The 18,720-nt window shown below is 38.9% G+C and overlaps 2 protein-coding genes across 4 annotated transcripts; one reads left to right on the top strand and one right to left on the bottom strand.

The window, feature by feature from the left end:
- Window positions 1–388: 388 nt before the first annotated feature.
- Window positions 389–16,907, top strand: Vps13b (vacuolar protein sorting 13B). 3 transcript variants are annotated; one of them, XM_076822366.1, is made up of 39 exons: window positions 389–699; window positions 988–1,245; window positions 1,340–1,517; window positions 1,617–1,695; window positions 1,949–2,124; window positions 2,205–2,308; window positions 2,383–2,632; window positions 2,706–2,896; window positions 3,691–3,900; window positions 3,973–4,111; window positions 4,178–4,295; window positions 4,369–4,511; window positions 4,572–4,744; window positions 4,824–5,000; window positions 5,070–5,358; window positions 5,440–5,602; window positions 5,669–6,053; window positions 6,182–6,308; window positions 6,384–6,551; window positions 6,627–6,850; window positions 6,937–7,156; window positions 7,218–7,422; window positions 7,488–7,665; window positions 7,733–8,062; window positions 8,134–8,337; window positions 8,415–8,530; window positions 8,609–8,954; window positions 9,035–9,151; window positions 9,231–9,347; window positions 9,424–9,693; window positions 9,767–10,375; window positions 10,457–10,552; window positions 10,627–14,194; window positions 14,288–14,692; window positions 14,770–14,946; window positions 15,027–15,197; window positions 15,268–15,461; window positions 15,534–15,872; window positions 15,944–16,907. In XM_076822366.1, exons 2-39 carry the CDS (start codon window positions 1,159–1,161, stop codon window positions 16,172–16,174), a joined length of 11,274 nt encoding a protein of 3,757 aa, XP_076678481.1. In that variant the 5' UTR covers window positions 389–699; window positions 988–1,158; the 3' UTR covers window positions 16,175–16,907. The 3 variants fall into 3 exon arrangements, with proteins under 3 accessions (XP_076678481.1, XP_076678482.1, XP_076678480.1); XM_076822367.1 differs by having other exon boundaries at window positions 6,173–6,308; window positions 7,233–7,422; XM_076822365.1 differs by having other exon boundaries at window positions 6,173–6,308.
- On the bottom strand, window positions 16,825–18,653 carry LOC143374322 (RING finger protein 37). Its single transcript, XM_076822370.1, has 2 exons — window positions 17,880–18,653; window positions 16,825–17,801 (listed from the first exon to the last, which is right to left on the bottom strand). Exons 1-2 carry the CDS (start codon window positions 18,500–18,502, stop codon window positions 16,946–16,948), a joined length of 1,479 nt encoding a protein of 492 aa, XP_076678485.1. The 5' UTR covers window positions 18,503–18,653; the 3' UTR covers window positions 16,825–16,945.
- Between the last annotated feature and the right edge of the window lie 67 nt (window positions 18,654–18,720).

The raw sequence follows: 18,720 nt of genomic DNA, 5'->3' as shown, positions 1-18,720 counted from the left end.
CCGTGCAAATGTTCTGCAACTCGTATTTAAATAAAAATTGTACGTTTTAGAACGGAGATAAGAATACTATTTGCATAGACGGGGAATATAAAAAGTTGCACATATAAAAATACGTTTCACAGACAGAAGTAACCGAGGAATGCCGGTATTCATGCACGGGCGTTGCGGGCGATTTGGGCGTAAGTGGAATTCGCCCTAAATAAACATATATTTATTGCGTTCAATATCTGAGATATGCATTTTCTGGATACGTGTATTTATACACACGGCAGTCAAACATTTATCCCCATAAAAGACTTCAATAAAGTAAAAAAATTACGCCAAGTACATGAAATCAAATAAACCACAAAAATAGAAGATAATAACAATTACAAAATAAAAAAAATATGTATATGAAATTCTGAGCTTAATTCAAATATTTATAACCCTAATGATACGCCTGCGCATTTCACTGACTTTGCACATGCAGCTGCAGTGCATATCAAATTGCAAAGGTTAAGGCGGTCAGGATAAATAAAACTATATTTGCGATACAGGAAGTTACAGCTGAGAAACGACCAATTTTAAATTGTTCAAAGTGACATCGATCTTTTCCTTTGATCTAATGGCTCGTTAAAAAGACATGCAAGATGCGTATTTATGAAACAAATTTTTATAGCTGATTTGGATGCATGGTCGACGGCCGATGCCCAGTTTAAGGTTAATATGTATTTCACAAATATTCTATTTCATTGTATAATAGCGTATTAATATAGCTGTGAAAGACAGCGAGTTATGTTAATTCAGCATAGAAATGAAAAGGAAATAAAAATAGTTTCTGAAATGCCTACTGATTCTGTTCACCCTACTTCACTTTCCTTACAAGCATATACACATTTAATATATTTCCTCTAGTATTCCCTATATTTAAAGTAAACTCGTATGTATTAGATTTCTCTGCTTACGCAAATTTTACTTCTCTTGGTATCTAAATAATTTCATTTTCAGATAAACTTTTTTCTTACCATTATGCTTTCTATTTCTCGAAACAATACATTCTTAAGACGTGCTTAATAAATTAAGAGCTCGACGAAGGAACTATTAAAGGGAGTATTTTATATTTGCACAAATTCATTCGACTTGTGGGAGTATGTGGAATGCATTGAATTGTCAGTCACAATGTTCAAATTGGAATCGTATATAACACCGGTGATACTTAGTTACGTTGAGAAGTATGTGAAAAATTTCAAACCGGAACAGTCACAGGTATGATAATCTTTTAAGATTCACGTAATTATGTGAATAGTATACACAATAGTGAATTTCTTCTTATGTTCTTATGTTCTATTCTACGTTTCAGGTGTCTTTGTGGGGCGGTGATGCATCATTTCAGAATCTTGACTTAAGATTAGAAGTGTTGGAGGAGCAGCTTAATCTTCCATTCGTCTTTGTTAGCGGCCACATACACGAGTTGCTCATTCATGTTCCATGGGTGAAAATTACTTCGGAGCCAATTGTTATTACGATTAACACCATAGGTAGGTATTACGATTAACACCATAGGCATTGAGGATTGTATTTATACATTTAACTTAGTATTAAGCATCAGGAAACAAAACTTTAATCTTTCTCTGCAGAATGCATTTTAAAATTGAAAGATGATAATAAAGTGGAAGCCAGTACTACTGCACTGCAGAGGAGGCTGGAGCTACCGCAGTAAGTAAAATCTTATTGTTTGCTGTTGGATAATAGCATATAGCAGGGGTGCCGAACTTCCCGACTCCGAGAGCCGCACGAGTCGGGCCTCCGGAGGAGAAGTTCATCAGATTGAAGTAGGTGTGGAGGGGGCCATTCTCCTACGGCTTTACGGAGCAGGCGAAGAGGAGAAGGAGCCACTGCGGCTTGCGAGCCGCTAGTTCGACACCCCTGGCATATAGAATTAACTATTTATATATCGTTTTATTCGCAGGGAAGAGGCACCACCTGGGTACATAAAGAGTATAGTAACAAAAGTTGTAAATAATATAACAATCAATTGTAATAATTTAATTCTAAAATATGTGGAAGAAGACATTGTCCTCAGTGTCAATGTCAGATTTTTAAGCATGCAAACTGTTGATAACAAATGGGAGCCAGCATTTACCGGTACATATATCTAATCGCACGAACGACAATAAATGAATCGCTAATAAAGTGGCACGTATTAAAGTAATATACATTTCCAGATGTCAACGCATACGAAGTTATGCTTAGGAAAGTTATTACCATTCAAGACCTAACATTATGTTTAGACAAAATGGATGCTTCTGGGAAAATAGAAATCTATCAGGTAGTCACCTTCTACCACGTTAGAATATCAATTTTTCAGAACAAAGCATACAAATATATCTTTCCACACCCTAGGATCCTGTTCTGTACCGATGTTCCGTTATAATACGCTTAATCATAAACTATCATAGTAACACTGCAAGGAAAGCTTCCATTACACGTTTAGATCTTCATTGCCAAAAAATGGAATTCAGCATAACAGAGCAGCAAGTACCGATGTTGCTTAGACTAGCTGCGTTGATAATGGCGTTGCAAACGAAACAGTTTGCATCTAGCAGAGAAAAATCCTTAATATCTATAGAAGAGAGGGAAGACAGTATACAAGGTCTTATACTAATTCATAAAACATATTCCTACATTGTTATAGGCATATTTATTACTGTTTAACAATATTACAGATGATATGATCGATCATGTAACTGGCACTGGTACGGAGAGTACAGGATGGGGTGGATGGGCTTGGAACATGGTATCATCTCTGTTGCCCATCGATTGGGATAATGATTGGTCTACCGAACAACAAATGGCTTATTCTGGACACACTATTCATTTAGGCGTATACGTACAAGATACCACCTTAACTTTCAAGGTATATACTTAAGGGGTTACATCCACCTAGAGGCCCGGAAAAGCATACAAGTTCAGGAATTTTTTTGGGGAAAAGTTTAAGCGAAAATCATACACAATGTTTTTCTACTAAAAGATACATCTTTTAACTATATTATTCTAAATTTTCATGAGATATTATTGTTACCTAAAAGAGATATCGGCTTGGATGTGAGTCGTGATTTTTTTTTAAGCTTTAGCTGGTGGACATTTCCTAGGCTAAACGATGCATCTGAAAGCAAAAATTCAAATAGATTTTAAAAATAAATAACTTTCAGAAGTACCTGATGTTCTCATATTTTTAAATTTTGCTTTCAATTTTTCAAGAAAGAAAAATTTTTTCCACGAAATTCGATATTTCAACTTCAAACGGTCGCCCTTTTTTACCAAAATACAATATCAAAAATCGGAGAACGTCAAGTACTTCTGTAAGTTATTTATCTTTAAAATCTATTTGAATTTTTGCTTTCAGATGCATCGTTTGACCTAGGCAATGTCCACCAGCTAATGCTTAAAAAAAACACGACTCACATCCAAGCCGATATCTCCTTTAGGTAACAATAATATCTCATGAAAATTTAGAATAATATAGTTAAAAGATGTATCTTTTACTAGAAAAACATTATGTATGATTTTCACTTATACTTTTCCCCCAAAAAATTCCTAAACTTGTATGCTTTTTCCGGACCTCTAGGTAGATGTAACCCCTGAAGAAGCAGTATTTATCATTTAAATTTGCCATTGACAAACCTATAATATCGAGAAATTAACTTTCAGACGGTTGAAAATGTTAAGGAGCAATTATTTTATAAATCTCGTAAGCTCAGATATAAATCGTTCTTGACACTGCGATTAAACGGCGTAGTGGTAGATACATTACTTCAAGGAATTGCGATGACTAGTTTTCAAATCGGAATGGGTTGTATACGTATATATCCAAGGGGGACTTGTAGCTGTGGACATCTTGAAGTGGTGGACGGAGCACAGGTAATATCCTACGATACATTTCTACAATTTTACTTCAAAGTAAATTCTAAGTTAATAAGCTATCCCTTCCAGCCACCCTTATATTTAGTAGCTGGAAAGTTAAATACTGATTATTTAAAAGATTCATTGTTTGACAATGACTCGGTGGAAAACAAAGGGAAAAAGAGAGATTACAAGCAAGGAATCTATTATTATCTAAATACAGTTTCAGGTACCAAATTTCATTTTTACGTGTGTAAAATATATTTGTAAGTGAATTAACAGAAAATATTTTTAGAGGAACGGCTAATAGAACGCTGCCCTGCATTTGCTATGGACTATGTTCATTGCGTGGAGTTACCAGATGATATCACACCTGAGAAATTGACGGAACTTGGAGCTAATTTCGAATACAGGTACTTAGGATAGATTAAAGTATTGTTAGGAGAAACTTAAGACAGAAGTGGCTGAATGTATACAATTTTTCAGCAACTTTCACGAACGTAGAGTAATGAGGTACATCATAGGTGATTTAACTGTTAGATTATGTTCAGGTGTTTTTCATCGTATCGAAACAATAAAGCAGGCTGCTGCAAATTATGATTACAATCCGTATCTAGTCACGAAGCCAGGTATCTATATAACATATCCGCAAAGTATTCGGGCAATCATTATTTGTGAATTTTTATTAGATCCGCTGGTGGATGAGCTTCCACCAGTTACGTTGGAAGAATACGAAGCTCTACGAGAAAATGTCTCTATGGTCGAGACAAAATTGATGATAGTGAGAGCGTCTCTTCAACTGCAATTAGCGGATCACTCCATTACTGGATTACCACGGCAGAGAAAAATTGTTGACAGTCGAGTATGTTATAATCGCACTAGCATGCACATACGTACTTTATAAAATTCGCTTTATTCACCGATTCTTATTATTTTAACAGACGACGCCTTTAACACCTGCTCTTACAGACGACCCGTTCATGAGTATCGAATGTGACGAAGCAATAGTAACTATCTTGCAGCCTTTGTATCCGTTCAGACTCGCAGCTTGTGCATCAAAGCAGACTGATCTTTCTACAGAAATGTTCAATCAGTGCCATAAGATTATCACCCTACAGGTAGCATAGAAGCCAAGGATATTATACGTGTGATCGTTTCCTTTAGTAATAATAATCGTATTAAATTAGATAAACGGAGCCAAAAGTCAACTTTACTTAATGAAAAATTGCCATACATCGATAATAATGCCTTACTCGGTTGAATGCAAAGCAAAGAAATTGCTGTATCCGCAGTATTGGAGAAACGTCGACTTAATACACGAAACATATTCAGTACACATGGATAGTATTACAATTACTGGGACAAAAGCGAAGATGATGGTTGCAGTATCTATATTATCTTCGATTTTCAATCCGACTGATACAACGAATCCTCTTGTGTGCTCCTCTTTATTTAATGACGCCTGTCAAGAAATAAGTATGTGCCACGCCAGCATGGATCCTGTTATTAAGAGCCACTTGGTCGATTGAAGAAATTTAATTTGATTATATATTTCAGATCCCATATATCTTGAGTTATTATTAGAAAATGTAAATTGCCGGAAATTGTCATCCTTAGTTACAGTTTCGAATGGAATCGATGTAAGTTCAGTGAAGATGTTCGCTCTGAACGAGTCGCAACAAACTTTTATATTCTCTGGTCCAGAAAGCAATATCCATGGGTGGGTATATATCGAAGTATTACACGCATAAGTATTATATTAACGATAACTTGTATATCTTTCCAGCGAGGTAGAAAATAAATCGCTTTTAACAGCTGTGATACAATTTCCAAAAGATGTCGAGAAGCAAACGCATCCGCCTCTTATCTCACTTCAAATGGCAGACATCAGAGCTTCGCTCGATCCATTGCTTTTTAAATGGCTGGAGTATCGCGTTACGTATTACAACTTAGGTACGTTGTGCACAACGCGGCCGGAAACGCAACATTTCGAAGGCACGTCCTCTGACGCTGGCACGAAAAAGAAAACGTTCCCCAGTCTGCACGAAAGCGTGCATAGTTCGTCGGACAAGGAAAAAAGGAAATCGGTTGTTGCGACAGAGAAGTCTAAGACTTTACAGAATGACGGAATTCAAAAGAAACGTGATTCCAAAACTGAGGGTGAAATGCAGGTACATGTTCGCATAATTATGGAATTTCGAGTTGTCTAACTTTTAAAGGTGTATTTAAGTTTCTTCTGTTAATAGTTCTGGTATATATTTATTAGTTATAAAGAAGTAATCTATGGTAGAACTTACAGAATTTGGGAATATTGGCCAGATTAGCAGAACTATATCCATGGTGGTGTGGACTTGTGTTAAGTGGGTGTGTTGGACATATTGTTATTTACATACCATCAACCACGATGAGTGGTATTGGCGCATACGGTAAGCAGATAGTTCAATCAATCAATATATATACTTCTAACTATCCGTAATACCTGTTTTCATACAATTATTCAGGTATAGAAGAAGCAAAGGATAGAGCATTAAAAAACGACGATAATTTACAAATATTGATAATAAAGTTACCCACTCTTCTTGTTCATTCATCTAACGTAAATTTCGAGTTGCTCGCGCCTCATCTTCAAGAATTACCGGTGAAACTACCGAAATCAATGTGGACGAACGGTAAGGAATAAAATAAGAAGCATGCCAATTATATAAAAGATAAAATAATGTTATTCCTACTGTAATTCATTCCAGAATTACAAAGTTTCCCATGGACGTTGAGCCTTGTTGAATTTCATTGTTACATGTTACACCAACATAGGCAGAAGAACTTCATTAAAAAGGTATCATTAAACGCTACGGTTGCCCTTACAACTAAAATCATAACATCTCAATCAGGAGGAAGCACATTGGCTGCATTGGGCGTTTGTGTTCACATTGACAATTCTCCTATTATCATTTCGATCTCTGAAGAGCAGGTATTATAGTAGAAGTACTTCATATTTCATGTACGAAACGTGCATCAAATATTTGCATATCATTACGTAATATATCTTTGCTTCAGGTAGTTTTTATGAGCAAAATAATTTCAAGTGTTTTAAGCGTATTGCGAGTTACAACCACTGCTAATAAAAGTGTCGTAGCTAGTACTCAGATAAATACCGAAGCACAAGTAGTTCTCCCTATCATACCACAAACTCCATCTACACCGACACAGTTACTATACCCCGAAGATACAACTACAAACTCAACCGTTTCAACTTCGAAAGACGACAGTATACAAGGTACGTTATAAATAAACGTACTTTCAATTCCGTTTTCTACATAATATTAATCTTTCTATAGAAACAGAAGAATTAGTTTTGACAGCGTGGATCCAGTGGACTATAACGAAAATTGCAGTTAAACTGTATGTGACGGAAAAAGAGAGCACCTCTTCGCTAAAACTAGTTCTGGAACTAGAAGATATTATTACTTCTTTAGACTTGCAGCCTGTCTATCTTAAATTGAAAAGCAAAATTACAACAGCCACAGTGTTTCATTACACGAGGTACATAATTGTACAAAGATTTTATAACTTAAACGTAAGAAATATAAAGAAGCATTTCTTGACAGAGCACCAAACTCGCCAACGTGGGATATCGGAGAATATGTGGGCGCGATACTCTGCGGGAGGGAGGATAATTTAGAGAAGGGTGATGATTCTGGGTTCCTGAGTTTCACTTTGACTAGAGCAAAGTCGGGAAACGTTCATACACGGTGGGGTACATATAAACGACACAAGAGTCAAAAGGTATTTAGAAATTAACGACAAGATCGGTAATATATTATGTGTATTCTATTCACTTTTCATTTTTTAGAAAGATGTAATGGCAGAAGCAACACTGTCTGCTAATACTTACATTTCCGAAGTCGTTGTCAAAATGCAAATGGTGGACATTATTCTACCGCTCACTGTAGTTAGCAAATACATGCAACTAATACAGCCTTTTACTTGTTTCTATCAATCCGTTGAGAAAGATACGGCCGAAACTTCTGATCAAAATGTAGCGCCGCGTCTATCAAGCATTGCTCGTCTCGACAACGAAACTTTACCACTGATATATCTAGATTTTAAAGGTTTCAGACTAATGTTACCAGCCTCGAACATTATAAAACTGAAACCGCAACACGATCTAGTAATGCTTCAGGTAGTAATACATTTTTGTGTATGTTTCTAATGGAAAAGGATACACCCGTTGCAATTTCATTCGATTTGCAGCTAGATGGAATTCGTATCACTCCACACGCAGAAAATCCGATTTGCAGAACGCCTTTAAGATTAGACATATACCAACTCGCAGCTCAGGCGAATATTTTAAGTATCCCGGGTTCTGCCGTGGAAGATCGGCAATACCAGATTAACATAAAAGGCATATGTGCTCATACAACTACTTGGAAAAATTATCAAATGAGTATAAATAAGGTTCGTCTTCGAAAGATTTGCTGTGCGACCATAATTGTTTCTGAAGTATGACCCTTAATTAAATTATTCACTCGCAGAAAATGTCGCAATCATATCTTTATACTATGAATGAAAACCCTGCGCTAGAATGGAATAAACTTGGACATGGGGGCAGTTTGGAGCAACAATTCTCCACTCTTCCATTATTATCGAAGTATGTAATAATTGAATGACCCTATAAATCAGCTATTTATGCTATATTTCTAATCTACAACACTAATATGTACTGTAGGTTTGATTTGTGTTTGATCATTGCCCCGCCTGTTATATTTAAACCAGATATAACAGTATGTGGAAGTGCTGTTGAAGTGAATTGCATTACAGACATCGAAGTGACAATAAACTTAGATCAAATTCAATTAATTTCGATCCTAAATAACGAATTCAGGAACCTATTCATGGGAAACTTTGAAAGATACAAAGATATATCTATTAATACATCCCAACAGCTTCCTGCCACTTTAGGAAGCATTAAGCAAATCACTTGGACAAAGCAGACTTCCGAGGATATAGATATTGACTTTGCCAAGGATAGCGGTGTAGACTTTGAAACGTCTAGCGTAAATTCCACGATTATTGTAAGTTTCGATGATGGGTTTAAATTGGTCCAAGTATTTAGAAAACCATTTATTTTATCAAAAGCAACACTTTCTCCTAGGGTAAACCGCCACCCCCAGAAGTTTCCGTGCTCTTACCGTTTGAATTTTTGGTGAATTGTGGAAAAATAACGTTCATACTGTACGATATTCAGAAAGTAACTACAGAATATCAAGTCGTGAGTAATTATTTAATGAAACATGCGTTTTACTATTCGTTACGTTTAAACAGTAATGCGAAGGATAAAATTCACACAGGATATAAATGAAATTGAAGAGGATGAGGGTGAAAGTCAGAAACTACCTCTACTGTACATTATGGTGAATCAACCAAACCTTTACTTTTCACAGCAGCATCCATCGCAGAAAATACAAGTATGCTAATTTTCAAGTAAAGCGAATACAGTTTTTATAAAAACATTTTTTAATGGAAATCTGTGTACTATATTAGGTATCTTGTTTCGATATGACTATGGCACTTGGAGAAAAGGAGAATCAAGTATTAGTCTCGATACCAACAGAAAAAGATTTCAGAGTTTTCATGATCGAAACGAAAAATGGTGATTTGCACCCGGACACAGGCATCCCTCCATCGTTTGTGACAATGAAATACGAAAAAACTTTGGGGAAGAATCCACAATTCTCTGTAGACATGGGCAGACCTACGAAAATCTATTTCTCTTTATCGAGACTCAGTCAAATATATGTTATGCAAAATAAGGTAATATATTACGTTTACAAATAACAGCCAAGTATATATCTTTATAATTGATTATATCCTTATTCGTTATTAGATATTATCATGTTACATGAACCAATACGAATCACCAACAGAGCAGTTTGACGATGCAAAGGCACCGTCAGTGGCGAAACCGAGAAAAATCAATTTGCCTGATTTAAGTATAAGTACAAAGCAAGTTGTGTTGTCTCTAAAGACTGATTCTAGCGCAGAAATAATAATTAGTCTAGCTTCGTTGTCCGGGAGCATTTCGTCTCTTCTTAGACCAGACAGAATATATTCTAACTCGTCCATAGATTCGTTTATCGTCTCAGCGATTCTTAATGGCAATATAAAGGTCCTCTTAAATCCATGGTGTTGCAACATCACGGTTTGTTTGCTGTGGGAGCCCTGGCAAAATGCTGACTCCATTCCCCAAGTACAGATACAGGCAGATAGCGATAGTCTCTATTTTGATTTTGGTCCGGAGCAAATAAAAATTATAAAGAACGTCATGGAAGACTGTCAGTTGCTGTTGAACGAGATGAAAGCTTCTCCTTCGAAATGCAAAGATAATGAGAAACAGATTGTACTATCTACCGAGCAGCATTACAAAGACGATCTTAAAGCAGGTGCGTTTCAATTTGTGAACGGCAATGCTGACGAACTACCTTTTCCGTATCAAGTAAGTTCAGCAATATTTCTTTCCTCGTACAGCTACGTTTATAATTTTTGATAAATTTACTTGATACACTGTTTAATTCAGGTTGTATTCTTTGCGTACCCTCAACAATCAATGGCTTGGAGATATCCGCAACCAAGAACGTTGACGAGAATACATGTATCGCCAGTTCCGTTTGAGGTAAGCCGAATATTTCACTCACAGACTTTTACCCATGAATAATACTCTCTATTAACAACAATTTCTTTTCCTAGACACTGGATTCTGATAGCGCTTACATCGAGAAAGTACCTTGCGCTCTTGAATACTGGAGCGACTGTCACATGTCTTACCAGCGTTACGTCGATTTCTATTTATCAGAAACGGACTCGTACCGTTTAGAACTACCTGAGAAATCCCCAGCACGGGCAGTAGCCTGCATATGGCGTGTGGTTCTGCTGTCAAGTAGCAATCGACCACTTTCAAAAACGATAATCTCAGCCCGCGTTCTCGCGGCATGCTTGCGCATCGATTCATACTTCAATTCTTCGATTATACCGAACATACAAGCCGCGCTGAATATCGGGGCGATTCACATATCCATGTATAATCACGTTAACACGGCCATGTACAAAAAGCTGCAGGCACCGTTGAAAAATTATACCTTGACGGGTACGGTGCCTGAGACTCAGTGCTTTATGACTTTGGAGCATAAGGAAGCTATCCTTGTATTTAATAGGTGGATAGATGGCTCGACGCTCATTGACATTGGCGGTACATTCAGCGTGCACATACTAGATTACAGTCATTTAACCATGCAGGAGATACTAGACCCTTTAGAAGCAAGATTCCAGCTTTCGTTATCCGACAAAACGGACATATCCTTAACGTGCAGCCCATTCTCGTTGAAACTGGGACCGACGATAACGCACACGCTTGCTGTATCGACGCATTTATGGTTCGCGTTCCTAGAAGAGGAGAACAAGAATATGATTTTATTCACGCGCTACGTGATAGCCAATGACAGCAACGTACCTATCCTCTTCGGCCAAAGCGGCACGGGAGACAATATATTATTGGAGAGCAGGCAGTGTACCTTCTATTCCTGGCGGCATATCGGTAACAAAATGATACGGATAGCGATAGAAGACAACACTTGGTTGTGGAGCAAACCATTCTCCGTGGGCACCGATGGAATACAAGCGGTGGAATTTAACAATTTTGTGACGAAAGCGGCGGCATTCGTTAGCGTCACATCGCTCTCCGCTACACAGAAGCTCGTGGCATTCTCCGGCCAACTTATAATCTCTAATCAATTGATCGACAATTTTGAAATGAAACTAGTCAAGTACGAGGCGGATATTGGGTCGAAGGTAACTGTATTAAAAGATGTGTACCCAGTCTCTGGCCAAAGTCGCCCGCCATCCGTGATACTTGACGGGAATAAGAAAATGGCAATACGTCTGCGTTTCACCAACGTGCCGAATCTGTCGTGGACAGGGGACATTCCTCTTCAGCCTAATGCGAAATGGGGACAGCCGTGGCTGGTCAAAGTGCCGTTGCAAGAGCGCGGGCAATTTCTAAGCATTTGGGTACGAATAGTGGCAGAGACGATTCAGGACAGAACGAAAGTGCTGGCTGTGCTTAACCCACTCTACATGATCCGATCGTACTTGCCAGTACCAGCTAGGGTGCAGATGGATACACCTTCGTTGAAAATAACTCTGAGTACGATGGTGAACGGTCGTGGTGAACGGCAACAACTGTATTGCCCTGGAACATTCGAGCACTTCCATCAGCTAACGTTCCAATTGGAGTCTGGAGTTTCCACGTCCAATCCATACGTACCATTATCCTACAGCTCGGTGGACCAACGGAAGTTTTTCAGGAGGCCCGACATCGAGGACATTGACAGCATTTTAAAGGGTCTTGAATGCGACAGGGAAGAAGCAGAATGGCCCTTCCAAGGGGACGAGATAGAGGAGTGGGTATCCGCGGAGCAGCCACAAACGCATGTGCAAGTGAAGTATCAGGATGCTGGACTCGTCTCGAGTACCTTGTTGCTGGAATTGCAACCTTGGTGCTTCATGCTGAATTCTATGGGATGCCACGTGTCCCTCGTGTCCGAGGACGTGGAACTCTGTCAGATTCCGCACTACGGCATTGTAACGCCACCGAAATTGGAAGGGACGTTCCACTTGTGCGTTGGTATCGGCGACACTTTCTATACATCCCCAGCTCTCCAGCTGGCGCGACCTGACTGGAGTCAAAGCTTTTACATGCCGCGAATCGGGGGACTCATTCCTGTTGAGGGAAACATTAAAACATGCGTCGATTGCGGCTCGGGTGTCTCTATCATGAGCATCAATTCGAGTATGCACGAAGATATGCGTCTCATTCGCGTATCGAGCAGCCACGTTATCAGCAATTTAACGTCCCAAGAAATTTGCATCGCCACGTTGGCGGTGCACGAGGATGCAACTAGAATCGACTTGCCCGACGATCTTACTCTGTACAGCCTTAACATTTCGCCATCGGAAGATCAGAAACAGGGCATACCTATCACTCAATGGTACACGTTGTACATGGAAGACATCGTTGAGCCTCTCGTACTGTATATATCTTTGAGTTTAGGGCACAAATGGTCCTGTCCGATTCGAGTGGACCAAGTTATGAGTCGCAAGTGTGTTGCCATTCCAAATGGATCCAGCACTATGCCAGTAGTTATCACGACACAAGAGGATAAAGGTACTATGTACCTAATGATTCACGTGGATCATCATCCTCAACTACTGATCGAGAACACGTGCGCTTTCAAGATTTTACTGGGCCAAGCCAATGAAACAGCGGACGGAATAATACCAGACACCTCTCACTTCACATGGATCTGCGAGGTCGAAAGTAGTGCAACCTGCCATTACTCCCTTCCATCCATTAGCAATAGATTACCTGATACGCCTGTACCAAATATAGCGAATATACTGTTGTTCTCTGCTTTGACGAGCAGTTACAGTGATCAGACAATGAAGAACAAAGAGTTTCGATGGTCAAGGGGTATAAACTTGTCTGCGATATCAGGTGTACCTGTAGATCAGTACGTGAGACTACCATCCTACGGGGATGTCAAGTTGATCATGCAGAATCGTTGTTACACCACATTCATCAGCATCGTTCCCATATCGCAGGTAGAGGTATCTGCGCGAGATATTCGCAGTCGACTTCTGCGCAAAGAAAATGACACGAAAGATGTAGAAACGGTGTACAATAGGCTCTCCGATCAATTGGAAGATGACAAGATAATACATGTACAAAGTTCTGATAGCTCGACGTCGGTAACGACTTTCTTCTCAGCTCAAGACGATACTTTATCCACGGAAGCTGTAAATCCTCCGCGAATAAATTTGCGACAGCTGATGGCAAACGTGGAAGATGTAAACACCAGCAGAAACGATGACGCTAAGATTACTGAAGAAAGTACTTCCAAAGAAGGTTCCGCAACCATTTGCCTTCGCGGAGTTACCATTATCATCATGCACGACATAAATGAAAATGCACAGAGGATCGAAGTTGCTAGTCTGTCTATGACTGATGTCATAGTCACGGTCGCTGCAAGATCCAGAATGATGAATGTACGTGCTTTTATAGGCGATCTACAACTGGACAATCAATTGTTCGATCAAGGAGGTTTCGACTTCCCGGTGGTATTGATTAGCCAAAGTCCACTTGTTACAAGGGAAACGGGATATTATACAAACAATTGTTTAATGAATAAACTGGAACACATCAGAGAAAATTCTTTAATAGCGATTGACTATGTACTAGAGAATCAGGGACAGTTAAAAGGTACATTAATGTTGACAACAACATGCTTAATGTTTTCTTATACATTTCTCATTTATTGTGCCATTCAATTCCTCTTCAATAATACATTTTCAGCGTCGAAAGAACTCTACATAAAGATTGCACCAATCAGTGCTTACGTTGAAGATACGTACATAACTCAACTATTAAATTATGCCACTTCAATGGTACCGCCGAGATTCTTAGCACTGGATGATGTAAAAGAAACACCGACGTTAATTTCAACTAGTGGCGTATACATTCCCGATTACATAATGGTCGATGCGAAAATATTGAGCACCCCATTGAGACTGCAAAACTTGAAGATAGAGCCAGTGTCTATCTTGTTAAGTGTCCACACTTCTGTGCGTTTATACGTGGCTTTGGATCATTCCCCTCTATACTTTGGAACATTTGAGAAGAAGAATATTTTAACAACACCGTACAGACTTGGCAATGCACTTACGATGCATTATTTATCCGGTGCTATATTTGGAGCAGGTATAAAGACGACGTTACCTGCATTTTGTAATACTAGGAGCATTAAACCTGAACGTTCCAAATGGTGTTTATTTCAGGTTGGGTAGTTGGGTCTTTAGAAATACTAGGTTCGCCAGGAAGCTTGGCACAAGCCCTTGGCTCAGGACTTAGAGATTTTATTTCTCTACCATTTCAAGGTCTACTGCAAGGGCCATGGGGATTCATTGTTGGAATAACACATGGTTCTGCCAGTTTAATGAGACACGTCACAGCAGGTATTAGCATATACAAATAAGCTGGCGTTGAAACACATGCAGTTTCTCAGGATTTTTATAAAGAAAGGCATTTCACATAGGTACTGTAAATTCTGTGACGAAGCTCGCATCCAGCGTGGCACGAAACTTGGATCGTCTGACGCTGGATGAAGAGCATCTTCAAAGGCAAGAAGAGTCTCGGAGGATGCGTCCTCAAGGCATGGCGCAAGGACTTTATCAGGGCTTGACTGGACTTGGAATGAGCGTTCTTGGTACGTGATACTAGGTATTTATTCAACTCATACTTAAAACAGTTGTACATTTAATGCTTCGTTTATCTAGCTGCTGTCGCGGGCATTGCTCATCACCCCTTGCAGCAAGTTTGGTCAGGGGAAATAACAACTAAGAGTCTTGTGACTGGGGTTGGACTTGGGTTGGTTGGGGTAGTAACGAAACCTTTGAGTGGGGCTGCGGAACTAGTTGCACTAACAGGACAGGGATTACTTCAGGGCGCTGGTTGGAATTCTTTGCCCTCGGTAAGTTGTTTTAATAGATACGAATTGCTGTTAACATAAGTAAAGTAACTTGATAACAAATGTGCCCCACAGCCTCGACAACGCCCAGTGGTCCAATATACAACTGGCAGCAACAATGCGTCTATTAGATATGCTTGGTGGTTGTTACCTTTACTTGAGAACAATCATGGGAATATTTTACACGTTACCAACGCGGACTACGTGATTCAACAAGGCAGTAATCGTGCCGTAACATTGGTTCTAACCAGGCATGCACTGTTACTAGTTAACGCAGCCGAAGACAACGTAGAGCGGATATTTTTATTGAAAGACTTGACAAGTGCTGACCATCACGTGGATTCGACAATATGCTTGTACTGTTCCCCTGAGACAACGCAAACGAACAGGCCTGTATCACCCGCTCCATATGAGGTACAGTATATTTTATTATTATATGTTTGGATAACATATGCACATCCTTATTAAAACCTTCCTCCCGACAGATGGACCAAGAGATGCGAGCGCGAGTAGCTGAATATGTTCGAACTAGTAGTACTGGTTTAGCCAGCGTTTCTACAAATAGCGACGGGCAGTCTGATATTTTCGAAAACACTGCTCCCCATTCTGATCGCACCCTCACATTTTACGTTTCCCCTGATTCACGTAATTATTTATTATCGTTATTCAATATCGCCAAGCGGCAAAGTCAGGGTAGCGGATTTAGAGTGTTGTAGTGAGAAGATTGAACGCGCTGTATGTTTTTCGTGTATATTCAGAGGTAAGGTGAATAATTAATATTTTTGAGAAATGAAAAGTGATAAATTAGTATTACGCATCGAATTTTAAAGAATTATCTAAGGAGCATGATACCCGGGACACGTCCCAGTTATGAAAGGATCTATCTGTACATATATCTGGCGCGGCATTTGTTATGCCATTCTGCGAAATATACGATAGATCGTTTTTAAATTTATGAATTTCGTGCGGTATGTCCTGGTCCGTTGCTACGTACAGAATCAACGACAATATGCACAATCTGAGAAGCATTTTTATAAGAGCAGTGCTTTTTTCCAACTTTTATAAGAGAAATTTGTATATTGAAAACATTTCCGTGTCTGTTATTTACTAAGCAATATATAATGTATATATATCGTAAAAAAGAAATTCAAGTATTACAAATGTATGATGTTGCATTTTAGTTTATAATAATTATGAATGAAGTGCATACGATTTGTAACATAGTTAACATAGTATATATTTGGTAAACGGGAAATTTCTGTGACTTATAAATACAATTTATAGTAACTTCACTGTTACGCATCGCGTCATCATTTGTTCAAAGTTTCGTACGCGTGAACTGCGGGTTCACGATAACAACACAATAAAGTGTAAAAAATTTTATATATTTATTAAAAATTAACATTATATTTTATTTACAACGTAAGGACGTAATGTGGTCTAAAAGAATTCTGCTGTTATTATTCTTCACGTGTATACAATTTAATTTATTCGTGAAGGCGCTTCACTTCGCCATTTTTATAAGACATATTGCAGGATGTGCATTGATTTTTTTCAATAGATATCAAGACTTTCCTACATAACACATGTTTGCATGGAAGTTGATAAAAAACTGCATCGGAGCAACAAGCACAACTATTTAATTTAGGAACTGCGTCGTTCTTTTCTCCAACACTGTCGAAACGCTTTAAATTAGGCACGATTGCGCTAACATCAACAATCGTAGTGTTATCAATATTTAAGTTCCCTACTTGAGTACAATTATCATTCTTTGCTGCTGTTTCACTGTTTTCATGAATTTGTACAGAAGAATCAATAGTCTTTCTCCTCTTGGTTGGCCTAATTACAGTAGAAGCACTCTGTTTATGAGAGATTACAGCAGCTGGCAGTTTGTGACAGAATTTTTTACTTTGTTGCGCGTTTGTTGTGGAATAATGCAATTTGGACTTAACGTCATTTGAACTGTTACTTATATTCTCCTTTAATAAATATTTCGGGATCTCTGAGATCTTCCCCTCCGTTACGTTCGAAGGCGTCGCGCGACCTAAAACTCTTGGCAATTTCTTGACTTCCTCCGCGTTGCTGTTTTCCAGCAGAAATTTGTCTATCCTCATTTTCAAAGCGCTCGCTATGACTGGTTTACGATCTTCGCTGAAAGGTATACCCGTGAAAGGATCCGTTAGTCTCCTTCCCCATAGAGCCTCGGATTCCTCGTGTTTTTGTAACGTACTTTGATCAATTATTTTTCCACTAGGTAACAAGATAGGCTGTGTCATAATTTCCCAAGTAATAGCATCTAAAAATGACTCAGGAACTTGTAAAGACGATTCTAATTTCTCCTCCCTGAAACAATCAGTCGTAGAATGAATCGTTCGCATTAGATTTCTGCTATGTATCATAACTATATAATTTTATATTAACCTGTTATTTACAACAGTAACAGGTGGACTAGTGGTCTCAGACTTCGCCGTAGTCTCGCACACAAAAGTATGCTGCTTCGACCACAGAGTATATATACTAGCCACTGTGTCTTTCCCACAACGCGGCGATACAGTGCCCCATACTTCAATTCTACCTAACGCAGGTACCGAATTCTCCGTCTTACATATGCATATTCTTAAGTTACTCATATAAGTTGCTAAATATCGCAGCGATGGTTTTATATATCTTTTCAAGAAGTTTGGCGGAACAGCGATCGTTTCATGATTAACGTCCGATGGATAAAATAATAGTCCTGCGTTCGAGTGGTCTAAGAATCCAGTGGCTAGCAAACCGTAAGGCACGCTGGTGTCGTTACTTGTTTTGGCGTATAACTGGAAGCCGGAAGACTTCTGCGAGCCGACGCAAGGCCAAATCAAGATATGATTGATGTGTATGTTACAAAGAAAAGTAATATCAATGTTGACGGGGGGTTTAATGCAAGCATACGCTAGGAAACCTTTGTCAGAATCACTTATTAAGTTGTTGACTTCGTACCCTTCTGTACTGACAGTACTGCATTGGATTTCTGGTCGTAAACGGGGATCACAGAAATTCAAGAGCATTTCTTCGTTGCGAAGACACGAACAATACCATTATCCAAAACACTCTGCAATTTCAAACTAACGCGTGCCAAATAAATGTACGATTTCACTTCAAAGTCAAGTGCTACAATGCGTTGTGTTGACACAGTGCAGTTTACGCCTGCGGTCGGATTAGGTTAGTATATTGTCAGTGTCGGGTGGTGTTAGGTCGAATCGAACCTGTAAATGGGCCCGAAAAG

The sequence above is a fragment of the Andrena cerasifolii genome, chromosome 10 (assembly GCF_050908995.1).
Source record: "Andrena cerasifolii isolate SP2316 chromosome 10, iyAndCera1_principal, whole genome shotgun sequence".
Taxonomy (NCBI): Eukaryota; Metazoa; Arthropoda; class Insecta; order Hymenoptera; family Andrenidae; genus Andrena; species Andrena cerasifolii.
Note: the sequence above shows the minus strand (reverse complement) of the source record. Positions and strands in the feature narration are given on the sequence as shown.

Coding starts and splice junctions, on each gene's coding strand:
- LOC143374322 (XM_076822370.1), bottom strand. CDS start 18,502: ATGCTCTTGAATTTCTGTGATCCCCGTTTACGACCAGAAATCCAATGC. Junction 17,802..17,879: donor GTTACTGTTGTAAATAACAG/GTTAATATAAAA, acceptor TGATTGTTTCAG/GGAGGAGAAATTAGAATCGT.
- Vps13b (XM_076822365.1), top strand. CDS start 1,159: ATGTTCAAATTGGAATCGTATATAACACCGGTGATACTTAGTTACGTT. Junction 6,054..6,172: donor AAACTGAGGGTGAAATGCAG/GTACATGTTCGC, acceptor AATCTATGGTAG/AACTTACAGAATTTGGGAAT. Junction 6,552..6,626: donor GAAATCAATGTGGACGAACG/GTAAGGAATAAA, acceptor AATTCATTCCAG/AATTACAAAGTTTCCCATGG.